The sequence below is a fragment of the Megalopta genalis genome, chromosome 16 (assembly GCF_051020955.1).
Source record: "Megalopta genalis isolate 19385.01 chromosome 16, iyMegGena1_principal, whole genome shotgun sequence".
In the NCBI taxonomy this organism is placed as follows: Eukaryota; Metazoa; Arthropoda; class Insecta; order Hymenoptera; family Halictidae; genus Megalopta; species Megalopta genalis.
In genome coordinates this window covers 6,147,978-6,160,241 of record NC_135028.1, presented here as the reverse complement: position 1 = coordinate 6,160,241, position 12,264 = coordinate 6,147,978, and the positions used below count along the sequence as shown (strand labels likewise).

The 12,264-nt window shown below is 34.8% G+C and overlaps 3 protein-coding genes and 1 long non-coding RNA gene across 7 annotated transcripts in view; 3 read left to right on the top strand and 1 right to left on the bottom strand.

The window, feature by feature from the left end:
• The window catches only part of PlexA (plexin A), an 809,381-nt gene that overhangs the window by 66,554 nt on the left and 730,563 nt on the right, over positions 1 to 12,264 (top strand). The window lies entirely within an intron of this gene.
• Positions 2,215 to 4,879, bottom strand: LOC143260663 (uncharacterized). Its single transcript, XR_013034947.1, has 2 exons — positions 4,743 to 4,879; positions 2,215 to 4,665 (listed from the first exon to the last, which is right to left on the bottom strand). It is a non-coding gene; the product is annotated as an uncharacterized LOC143260663 (long non-coding RNA).
• LOC117227559 (protein Loquacious) lies at positions 4,899 to 6,661 on the top strand. Of its 2 annotated transcripts, XM_033482937.2 has the most exons (3): positions 4,917 to 5,665; positions 5,786 to 5,968; positions 6,171 to 6,338. In XM_033482937.2, the coding sequence occupies exons 1-3, from the start codon at positions 5,288 to 5,290 to the stop codon at positions 6,204 to 6,206; spliced, it is 597 nt and encodes a 198-aa protein (XP_033338828.2). In that variant the 5' UTR covers positions 4,917 to 5,287; the 3' UTR covers positions 6,207 to 6,338. The 2 variants fall into 2 exon arrangements, with proteins under 2 accessions (XP_033338821.2, XP_033338828.2); XM_033482930.2 differs by having other exon boundaries at positions 4,899 to 5,665; positions 5,786 to 6,661.
• LOC143260648 (replication protein A 14 kDa subunit-like) lies at positions 7,046 to 8,019 on the top strand. Its single transcript, XM_076526809.1, has 3 exons — positions 7,046 to 7,347; positions 7,409 to 7,595; positions 7,677 to 8,019. Exons 1-3 carry the CDS (start codon positions 7,267 to 7,269, stop codon positions 7,751 to 7,753), a joined length of 345 nt encoding a protein of 114 aa, XP_076382924.1. The 5' UTR covers positions 7,046 to 7,266; the 3' UTR covers positions 7,754 to 8,019.

Below are 12,264 nucleotides of genomic sequence, written 5' to 3'. Positions count from 1 at the left end.
ATCGATGGTACACGCTTGCACGTTTACTTAGTGAACTGAACAAATTGTTTACAAGAAATTTAGAACCGAAGAATCAATTTCCACCGCAAGAATGGGCGTTGATAAGTTTCTGTTACGTTGTTATGTGTACGAGAATGAATAATTGCACGTAATACATCAAGTTTTAGTCAAATATCAAAGTGTGAAGATTCGAGTTAAAAAAGCTCCGCACGGAACGTGTTAATTACCGTGTCGAAACACCGTGCGCGAATTCGTGGACGCGTTCTTCTCGGTTCACGAGAATGCTCGCAGCCCGCGCCGGCAATAATTCAGTTATCAATAGTTTCGTTTCCACGGAACCATCAATTAGCTGTTGGTTGTTCTTTCTTTTTCGTTTCCTTTTTCTTTTTTAGCGGAGAGACTCGGCCTCGTTTATAATCTTCGGCGGAGTCTTTTTGCCCCGGGTCTGTCTCTCGCGAGTGTTATGCTATTCACGGTGTAATTAACATGTAGTTCGAGCCGTATAAACGCGGATTTTTACTCGATCGCTATAAATAAGCTTCATCCGACGGTCTTCTTCTCGGTAACTCCGGTGTTTATTGCTCTTCCTTCGTGTTTGAACGCGTTTATTGCTTGTTCCGGCGTTGTAAAATGGTAAACACATGAACGACGGTACGGGGACGATGTTCGCGGAAAACGCACTCCGATACAAATATTAAATCAATAATGCGGCTCTCGCTCTTTCCACAAGCGCATAATGTTAGCTTTCCCATAAAACCTTCGCGGGTTTTCATTACAGCACAAGATTAGTTAATGGGCGGTTCTTGCTTCGGCTTTTAACGACGGAGGGCATGAAGAGGGAGAAAGAGATAGGGAGGGAGGGAGCAAGGCAGAAGCCAATGAACAGTCGCGAAATAGTGTCCACTGCTCTCTGTAATTACATTATCGATCCTCAGCGGTATGTCTCTACAAAGGAAATTACTATATTTGACACGCGATATTTTTCTTCGCCGGTGCGATATTCATGGAAAATGAAAGATTCGGCTCCCCTGTGACACGTCGGCGATTTCATTCACTGTAACATAACCGATTCCTGGGCGAGATATCTCTGTGCCCGATGAAAGGATATTGAAAGAATGTGACAGCATTAACGGCGACACTATGTGCGGGAGTGATATTAACACTTTGACGGCCGCGCCGAAAACCTCGAGAGTTTCATCGAATTAAAGTATTTCGTTCAATTGAATTACAATTGCAAAGCGAGATTATATTGGGTTGGCAACTAAGTAAATACCGATTTGTTCGATGAAATGAAAAATTTCTTTTTACTTGCAACGAAGTTTAATCTGTAATGTATGTTCCATTTTGTTCGATGACCTTTTGCCATTTCTCTGACACTTGAAAATTCCACGCTCGTAGAAAGTCTGATCCTTTTCGGCCGAAAACTGAGTTAAGTGAGATTTTACAGCGTCGTCATCGTTCAAAGTTTTACCACGAAGGGAGTTGCCCAGGGATCGAAATAAGTGGTAATCCGATGGCGCGAGATCAGGGCTATATGGTGGGTGTAACGTCAATTCCCAACCAATATCCATCAATTTTTGCCGAGTGGACAAAGACGTGTGGAAAATGACACCTTTACGATTGACCAATTCTGGTCGCTTTTCCTTGATCGCTGCATTCAATTTGGCCAGTTGCTAACATTCGCGGGTAATAAAAAATAACATAATAATAATAGTAATAATAATTTTATAATATATAACATTTACGGATACCATAAAAATGGGAGTGAGAGACATCTATAACTGAAATCGGCAATTACTTAGTTGCCAACCCAATATATATCGTTAAGAATACAATTTTATTAAGCAAATGTACATCCTCCTCCAAAAGTATTAGGGCACCTTCTTATTTAATATAAATTGTAATTTTTTCGTTCAGTTTAGCTAATGTCTGTGAGCTTTATGACGTTGTATTGTCGAAAGTACAAATCAAATTAAACGTGTTTGTCACTCATACGATTAGTGTTCCCATTTATTGCACTCTGTTTACTGAAAACGTATGCCGAGTTCATTTCATTCTCCTCGTTCGGTATCACACGCAACGTTTCCCTATGCGTTTTCTAAATATGTGGAACATAGTACAAAATACATGGAACCAAATAGGAAGAGAAATAATAGACAAAATAATAAGACGGATGTCGAAATTAGTCCAGGGAATAATTAAAAACGTGATGAATGAATTGACGAAAAGAAAATTTAAGCCTCTTTCAAAAAATTGAAGAACATAATAATAATAACATAATATAATAATAATAATAATAATAATTTTATAATATAACATTTACGGATATCATAAAAATGGGAGTGAGAGACATCTATAACAATATGTCAACGATTACTCTTTTTCAGCATGCTTACCCCTTGCGAGTCTTAATTGAATTGAGAAACTAGAATGGATTTGCGTGAAAATGAATTTTTAAATCATTCTGTAACTCACATATGGGTGACATGTGAGTGAAAGTGTTAATAAATACCGTGTAATTCTAGTATGAAGTGCGTGATTTTTTTTTTGTTTGACTTTACCAAGGAATGTGCAAAGAAACTGTTATACCTTTTGCAGTCAAATCGACAAGGTTTATTTGTACGTATCTCAACGACGATTTAAAACTTTTTGAAAGAAAAAACAGTTGAAATTTGTTGCACTGCATGCTATCGAACATGGTCGCTTTTAAAAAAGGTCGTCTCACGGTGTCCACGATTCCAACCATTTCGCTTGTCTGAAGTAAAAGAATCGTGAAAGTTCTTTAACCCCTTGCCGTACTTTAACGAGTCTAACTCGTAATGAAGATTTCTAGTAATAACCTGTTAAGTACGGATTTTAAGTTCAACTGAAATTCTGTTCTTTTCTCTGCAATATTTAAATATTCAAAGAAATGTAGGCGCACGATAAATACAAATTTTCTTCTTCTTCTAAGAAATTATTTTAATTGAGAAGCTTCTCTAGTCATCGTAACTGGGAAGGAAATGGTATGGCAAGTACCACAGTGTTACTATGAATTTGACTATAGCAGATACTGAAACAAAAGAAAAAAGTCGGCGATTAAAGGAGTGGCGATACTTTGAAATTTGACTATCATTTCTTGCATGTTTTGTTAAACTTCAGAGGTCTAAAGGAAATGAAAAAAAAAGTTTTGCTTGATTCCAGTAGGGACTGTTAGTCACATACGCGTTAAATACGTATTTAAAATTTTGTGTCAATTGGTCACGTATGTTATGTCAATCATCATATCATTATGGACACCGTTCTGAAAAACGGTTCATTTTTCAAGAATCTCATCCATTGAATTTTTAGCCAAGAGACAGATTCGCCCGCGGTATTTTTTACTCTCCTTGTTATTGATTTTTCAAGTGATTTCGTTGAAATAAAATCCGGCTGCGACATTCGTTTGATCGAAAATGTATTTCTTTTTCTACAATTTTCGATCAATTCATAGTAATGTTGACTTAAACCACTTTCATAATTAATACTAAATAAATTCCGTATAACGTTGTAATTACAACTACTATCTAAAGGTTCACTTTTGACGATATCGTAAAAATTACATTGAATAAATTTAGTTTAAAATCATGTCGTGTGAAATAAGTGATAAATTCATTTTTTTCTTTAATTTTGACTTAGACCACTTTCATAATTATGGGCACAATTCATCAGTGTCCATCATCGGTGTTCAAGTGGCACTGACATGTGCGGTGCACAGCAAGAGTTCAACTTTGAAGTGTGCTCCCTGCGAAGAGTGAATGACAATATTGGATCACTCGGTCGGGAACAATTTAGCTGGTTCGAAATGCTTCCGGAAGCGAGAACCAGTTCAGTTGCGTATCGTCAGAGTCCAACTTTTACTTGCTTGCCTCGATTAAGTCCGGCCAACTCTTAACGTCGCGCGTACGTCTTTTCTAATAGCAATCTGCCGGCGATCGTGAAACATTCTATCAGCTTTGAAATCGAATGAAATTGCACACTGGGCTTGAAACAATCGCGCGAGCCGCGCCGGTGTATATGTAACTAGAACGTAAATGAAATTGAGATATGGTAACGAAATGAAATGCAGCATTAAGTAGAGGCGGTACAGTAATAGCAGGCTTTCGCATAAGCACCGGCAGATTAAGGTGACTATATTGTCGATCGTTCGAAGCGATTATCTTATTCGACCCAGTTCGAAAACCGTTGTTCGCCGTCTTGTTCCGTCGAAAAATGTATGGAAAGGGGGCTGAGATCGCCGCTTGGGAACCGGGTCTTTCAGCGGCGGGGGTATTCGGGGGCGCGGATAAAAGGATCGAATAGATTTTAGTAGCGAGTAATCGCGGCGTGTACGATAGCTCGCCGAACGATCCTCTTTTATGGGATGCAGATGGTCTTTCTGCGGAATTTTCCTTCCGTTTCGAATGCATCCCCTTACTCCACATTTTCGTTCACAAAGGATGATTGCAGAAATACCCCTGTAAATTTTCCCGCGTCTGTATAGCGTCCAGAAAGATTTATTATTATAAATGTTTCTTGCTGCCCTCTTTATTAGACAAAACCGGTAGGAATCTGTTTGGTGATAGCGGCGCCTCCCGTGGTAAATTGAAGAAACTCTGTTCAAGGTCCGTACAGCGCCGATTAGTAAATGGCGAAACGCTCGAACCGCTAGACAAAATTAATTGTTGATAATTTTACCTATCATTTTCAGTGTTATACGATGTGTGTAATACGAACTTTCCTACCTCGATTTTTGTTGGATTTTACATTATAATATTTTTTCTTATCTTATGACACGACTCTTAAAGTCTGAACTCGGGTCCGGGTCCGTGCCCACTGACCGTTACATGTAGGCTATGCTAGTATGATATATCTATAATTTCGAAAGAGTGACACACCGATGTTCTAAACGTGTTGAACTGTTTTAATATTCGACGTTAATGAATATGCGAAAATGTTTAATTCTTAGAAAGCAAATTTAATTACATAATCAAATATCTATAAGAAGTATACACTAGTGGCGCCCTCTATGTAATCCTAACATCAGACTAAAAAAATATAAGATTTCTTGATCAATCGATATCTTGAAGCATCGACTGGAAACATCGATTTTATAAAATGATACATCGATGCAACATCGCTTATCGACTCATCGGCCGATTAGATTAGTTCCTCTTTCCTTGTAGCGAGGCAAACGTGACCTCGTGCAGTTCTTATACTTTTTTGGTAGCTGTAATAAAGAAGAACGTAGAAGTGTAATTGATGTGGAATATTCTCATAGCCTAACATTATGAGTAACATTAAGACGCCTATATCAATTTTACAAGAAAAACTTATAAAATGTGCTAATTCTTTACCTGTGTACACAGAAATTGCTTCTACAGTTGAATTTCAAGAAACTAAATTTACTATTCAATGTAGTTGGAATGAATATAAGGTAAAAGGTGTGGGAACCAGCAAAAAAGAAGCTAAACAAAGTGCTGCACAAGAAATGATCAATTTATTATGTTCAAAAGCTATAATATCCATTCCATGTGCAACAACTGGAAATGAGAAAAGAGATGAAACACCTTCTAATTCAGAATGTAATTTGCAAAGTTCTATGAACTCAAGTAATTCTTCTGCATCTTCACAAGGAGCATTTGTAAATTATGTGGGGTCTTTAATGGTAAGTATACTTTGACATATTATGTATATATGACAATAACATCACTATAGAAAGAACAGTATATGTATATGATTCCTAATATGAATATTAATTTAATTAATAACGAATATATCTTTATAGGAATTTTGTGTTGCAAATAAGTTACCAGAGCCTTGTTTCAATAATGTTTCCGCAATTGGATTACCTCATAATTTTACATTTACAATGAATTGCTCTGTTGGTTCTCTATGCAAAGAAGGGTCTGGAAACACAAAGAAAGTTGCCAAACAGAATGCAGCTAAAGAAGTTGTACAAAATTTAAAGGTTCGTAATGCAAATATTGTAGATGAACTGTGTGTACAATATAAAAATTTAAAGTTAATCGAGCCCACATCTAATACTGACGAAATGACCAGAATGACAGATATATATATGAAAATCAGAAAAGTAATTGCTACATCTACAAAACATTTACTAGTTAAGGATTATCATCTTGCCTTAATGGACAAATGTAAAAATATTTTAGAAACGCAGAAGCGTGACTTGGAACTTGGACATGTAATGCAAAGGTGTTACACAGAAGATATATCTGTTATAAAATCCATTATTAAAAACATTTTTGACATACCTGTGAAGACTGTTCAAATTCGATCAAAGAATCATAAGCAATGTATAGTTGGAATTCAGTTGAGAATTGTACCTCCGATCCTTCAAATTGGTGTAAGCGCAACTTTTGAACAAGCAGAACAGGCAGCACTACGTAAACTGGTTGAATACATCATTATATTCATGAAATGAGTCATGGCTGGGATTGTATAATTTGTTTTACAATTATACACAAAACTGAATACATACAAGCTATACAAAGTCTTATCCCTAATACTTGATGTATTGTAAGAAGTCTTATTCAGCAAAATGTATATATTGTGTATTCATTTAAGTATAATATGTATTAAGTGTAATATGTATTTTCACTGTAAGGTCCTAATAAGTAATAAATTATTATTTTTTTAAATACTCGAACAATGCATTTATGTCATTCTATTAACTAAAGTAAAAAACAGTACATTTTATCGTTACGTGTTGTAAGGTCGCAAGCACAGCAAAGTCAAAATCGCCAGCATTGTGCCCTGGGCCTGGGCTCAGATTGTGACGAAAATCGGCACAAATAACTCGGGGTGGGCGTAGTAATGAGGATAGCACTGATATGAAAGTCCATGTTATATGTTATACGCCGGTCGACACCATCTTTAGACTATACTATACTATATTAATATATATATACTATACTATATTAATATATATATACTATATTAATATAGTATACTATACTATACTATATATAACTATAGACACGACTTTAGATAGTTCGCCAGTCACAGTGAACTCGATGTGAATTGAACTGTTTTAATATTTGACATTAATGAATATACTAATTATAGTATATTCTATATATTCTATTCTATATACTAATAATATACTATTATATGAAAATGTCTAATTTTTAAAAATTTTATACTATGTATGGTCTAAGACGCCATCTGACATAACGGCACCGTCGTGTTTGAGTTTTGAATCATACCTGGTGTATACTGTACGTTGATAAATACATAACCTAAAAAATGGAAAGAATGCGTGTCAACGGTCGGCATTTAGCGCAAAAAGTTGGAGAAGAAGTAGTATTGCTTGGAATTATAAAAAATGTAAGGTTTATATGATATGTTATTATTCAATAGCCATTTATTTTCTTACAATTGTTTATAGAAATCATCAAACGGTACGAATGTAGAAATAATGACAATGGATGGTATTCAAGTTAATGTAACTTTGTCAGTTCCTATCGATGGACATGCAGAAGGATATATAGAATTACGAGGTAAATTAAACTCAAAATCTACAATGGCGTGTAGCTACTATATATTGCTGCCACCTGATGTGGTTCATAAATTTGGTAAGATCATATTATCTTCTCTTTTAATTTTATCTATTGGTTGTTTAAATTTGATCGTAACACAAACTATTATAATCGTAGATACCGATCAATATAACCATTGCGTTAATTTGTTAAATGTGATACAAAGCGATGCAAATTGGTGGGAATTAGATTAGTATGAATAACAAGTAACAACACAAATTTTGTGAAGTTTGTATAAGAATATGGTAACCTCTCAAAATAACAACCTTAAAACTAAAATAGAATTATTATCATCATTTAATGTTCTTGGGATCTTTATACGATACTCACTCCTATCTTACACGATGCGTCCAAGAAGAAACATCTACAAGTACAGGATGTTACAGGGCATTCTGAATGTTGGCTGTTTTCAAAATATATAGAAATTTACTACAAATAAAACAAAAATGTTGAAAGAAAATTCGTTGTAGTATTTCATTATATTACCGAAACCAATGTGTGTAATGTGATCAGCATGACCACCATGTCTGCACGACTGGCACCATGTGAACCAATTATTGAACTCTGTTAATTTGGTATCGCATTCTTCATTTCTATTTCCATTGGATGTAGTCGTTTGTAATCCGCTTACAGTACCCATATGCATTAAACATATTGCGCATCAAGCTTATCCTGATGTACATAGATTTTAATGACTGACTATGTAATAAATATTAATTTATTAAATCGAAATATATTACCTTCAACTTATTTGGTGTACTACCTAATTTACCAAAAGGTGCTCTTGCCCTACTTAAACCTTGCATAAACGCAGATATACTTTTACCACAAAAGTTACAAGAAACATATTATATCTGTTGCGGAGGTTTTTCATTAGTTGAAGATAGCATCACAATATCAAAATGTGCTCTTTGAGTCCACATCTTCCACGCGTTTAAAAGATTTCTGTAGCTGTGTTTAAACACCAATTAATTTTACTTTTCACTTAGAATTTCTTCGGCAATTATTTTTAGCTTTCAATACCCCTAATTATCCATACTTGAACTTGTGTTTCTTGAAGTAATTTAGGTGTACATGCTCTAATCGCTATAAGACTGCAACTTTGGACGTCGCCAGTAATTTCTAAATACCGATTTAACAATTGCATACCTTCTAAACTTGCAACTGAAACACACAACCATGTATAATAAAAGAATATTGTATAAATAATCGAAGTTGTCTAGTAGAAAATCATCGAACAGCTACTTCTCCGTGCCCGACAATAGCCCACGTACGGGCTTTATTTAAATATTCCTCTGCGGGTGCATTCTTGCGTGGTCCGTTTTCGAAATACCAAAACCGGTTCACATAGGTTATTTAATATAAATATATTAATGCAGCTTTAAACCGAATTAGTGACACCGAAGCAACGCTTTATTAAAATTATATTCTCGCTGTTGTGCATTTATTTGCCTGTGAATTACACGCACGGCCAAATCTTCAGCTTGAGAATTATGGGGCAATTTCAAAATGCGTTTGTTCAAATTTTGTGCGACCATTGAAGCACATGTTTGGAGTTTCTGTGATCTCAAAATAAGAAACCAATCGATTCCAGATTATACAGGGTGGTGGATCAATAATTTCTACCACCTCGAATGTCTCCGTTATTTTTGAAGTTATAGAGAAACTTTTTATATAAAAATTGTATGGAATGTCTCCAAGACCTGTAATATGCAAGTAATCATTTTTTGTTGTTAGTTTCGGGATCTGTGAGTTGTCAAGGTCATCTCCTTTTTCTTAAATAACATAGTATACGTTTTTCTGTTCCTACAAAAATGATCTCGAAAAATAACTTTGACTATGTAAAAAGTATTATAAATAGATATTTTGTGTGTGTGTGGTGTAGTCGTTGATATCACGAGGGATGCTCCAAATATGAGAAGTTTTGCGATTCATGTAGGAAGCTGAAGACAAAATAACATAAGAATTACTTTAACTTTGACTATATAAAAAGTATTATAAGTAGATAAAGTAATTCTTATGTTATTTTTTCTTCAGCTTCCTACACATGAATCGCAAAACTTCTCACGTTTGGAGCATCCCTCGTGATATCAACGACTACACCACACACATTTAATCCAGTCGTTACTTTTTTGCGGTTTCGAAATAGTCCTCTTTGTATATCTCACGCATTCATTTTGGTTCCATTCTTCTAACGACGTGTTACTTTCTCGCAAAACTGGATTATCTCTAATTGTTTTCTACGTTTCTTTGCATTCTTCCCCCGTTTAATTGAAACATTGCTATGTTTCTTTTTAGTTCCCTCGTTCTTCTTTGTCTTAACGTTCACTAAACTATTTATAATGTTTGCAAGTTGTCCACCGCGTTTTCTGACCATGACAGTTGCACTTGTTCGTGGAAATACGGGCGTTGTCCCGGCAAGCCAAACGGAATCCTTTGGAAATTATGCTATTTGTAACTTGAGAAGAAAGCAAATTCGCTTCGAAGAAAACCGCGGACAGAGGACGAAACAATTAATGTGGTCGAACTCTTCTGAATCCGGGAGAGTCGATCTCTCCCGTGATTCTGGTATAGACCGACCATACTGATTAGTATAGTATATATAATTAGTATTATATAATTATTATATAATTTTAATAAAATTATATAATAAATAATCATAAATTATATAATTATATTATATAATTAATTATTATATAATTATATTATATATATATAATTATATATAATTAGTATTAGAGTATATATATACTAATCAGTATGGTTGGTCTATACCAGAATATCACGAGAGAGGATTTTTAATATAAAATAGGAACGAATATATGTGTACTATTGTGGTTATATACAGTAGTATTACGCATAATATATCCCTTAAAATTAAAATAGCGTAAGTAAACTTACATATTTGTCAATTACCGCTAAGAACATATTTTAGTGAAAAAAACATTCAGATCCGCTTAAAGCTTTAAACGCAATTTGCGAGAACAGGATACGGTTTCGCGACAATCGCAATGCGTGATCGACGGTCAATTTATTAAAATGTTTTCCGACTTTTAGCACAACGCCATATGGCGTCGTCGTTTCGAGAAATTTACACTGGCCGGTCTCTCCCGCCGGCCGAATTCTCCCGGACTTACCTAAAGTATAAAGTTTTCGACTGTAGTTTACAAAATGACGAAAGTATTCTAGACAGTCGAAGTTATTGGTCCACCCTGTATAATAGAATTTCACGCGAATGTAAATCTTTTGGGGGAGTACTAAATCCATTAACTTGAGCTTGAGCACTTGGAACAACAACCCTTTTATGGAAACCTAAACATCTGAAAGCGAAAGGACAATGGCAAGAGCATGAAAATGACTGCGTAACGGGTTACCAGCAAATAAGTATCAAGAAGAAAGAAAGAAAGAAAGCAGAAGCTGTGCAGAATTCGCACAAAAGAAAGAACGACCCCGGGAGAAATGTATGCTAGGAACCTGAAGTAACCAGAAGAACCGAAAGAAGAGATAGCAGAATACACAAAAGAGCTGATACAGTAGACGCAGAGAGCAAAAGGAAAAAATGCGAACAATCGGGAGCGGGTATACAGTTAAGAGGATATAAATAACAAGCATTCCGAACGTAATTAGGAACGGAGCAGATTCGACGTTTCCCAGGGAACGACTCATTACTTTCGTATAAAGAAATGAACGTGCCTTGCTCGCATTAAAATTCTAGGTTAATTTTTATTATTATATATTATATATATATATATATATATTTATTATATTTATTATATATATATATATATATTAATTATATTTATTATATATATATATTATTATATATATATTTATTATATTTATTATATATATATATATATATATATATATATATATATATATATATATATTAATTATATTTATTATATATATATATATATTATTATATATATATATATTTATTATATATATATTTTTTTTTATTATTAATATTTAAAGTCATCGTGACCCATATACAGGTCGCGAGACCCTGCGCGCGTTAAAACAAAGAAAATGGAGCGATGTATTCCGGCTAGAACGGCAGATGAAGCGTATCGCTGGCTGAAATATCTCGTCCAGAGTGTCTGGAGCAATGAAATCGGGTCGCCTGGATATCTCATCCGTCCTCTCGCGAAAGCGTAAACTCGATAGAGCGTTTTACGCTCTGGCCCGGTGTACACAACATAATAACTAGTTACACCTAAACGAACAAGCATCCGCGATCGACTGACGCGTTCGTTTCTCGTTCGCTGGAACGCGAGCGAACCGGGGCCATTGTGTCGCGAAATCTTCGGCGCAATTGCTTTCGCGTATTCCGGGTTCACACGTCCAATTAACTTGCTGCAAATATTTGTGTAATGCAAAATACGAGAATGAACTGCACGCGATTTTCTATAACGGAGCGTGTACTTCTGTTTCGTTTCAACGGCGTTTCTCGTTAGTTCGGGTGGATTGTATGATTGAGAAAGCAAATGAACTGCGTTTGAAAAAGATCCGACGCATTTCAATATTTAATCAATATAATTGCAATGTATGAATAAAATTGTTTCCTTTGCGTTTCTTAATAAGCTTCCAGCATCTATTTTTTATATTATTATTTTTATTATTTTTGTTTATTATTTTTATTACTTTTGTTTATTATTTTTATTATTTTTGTTTATTATTTTTATTTATTATTTTTATTATT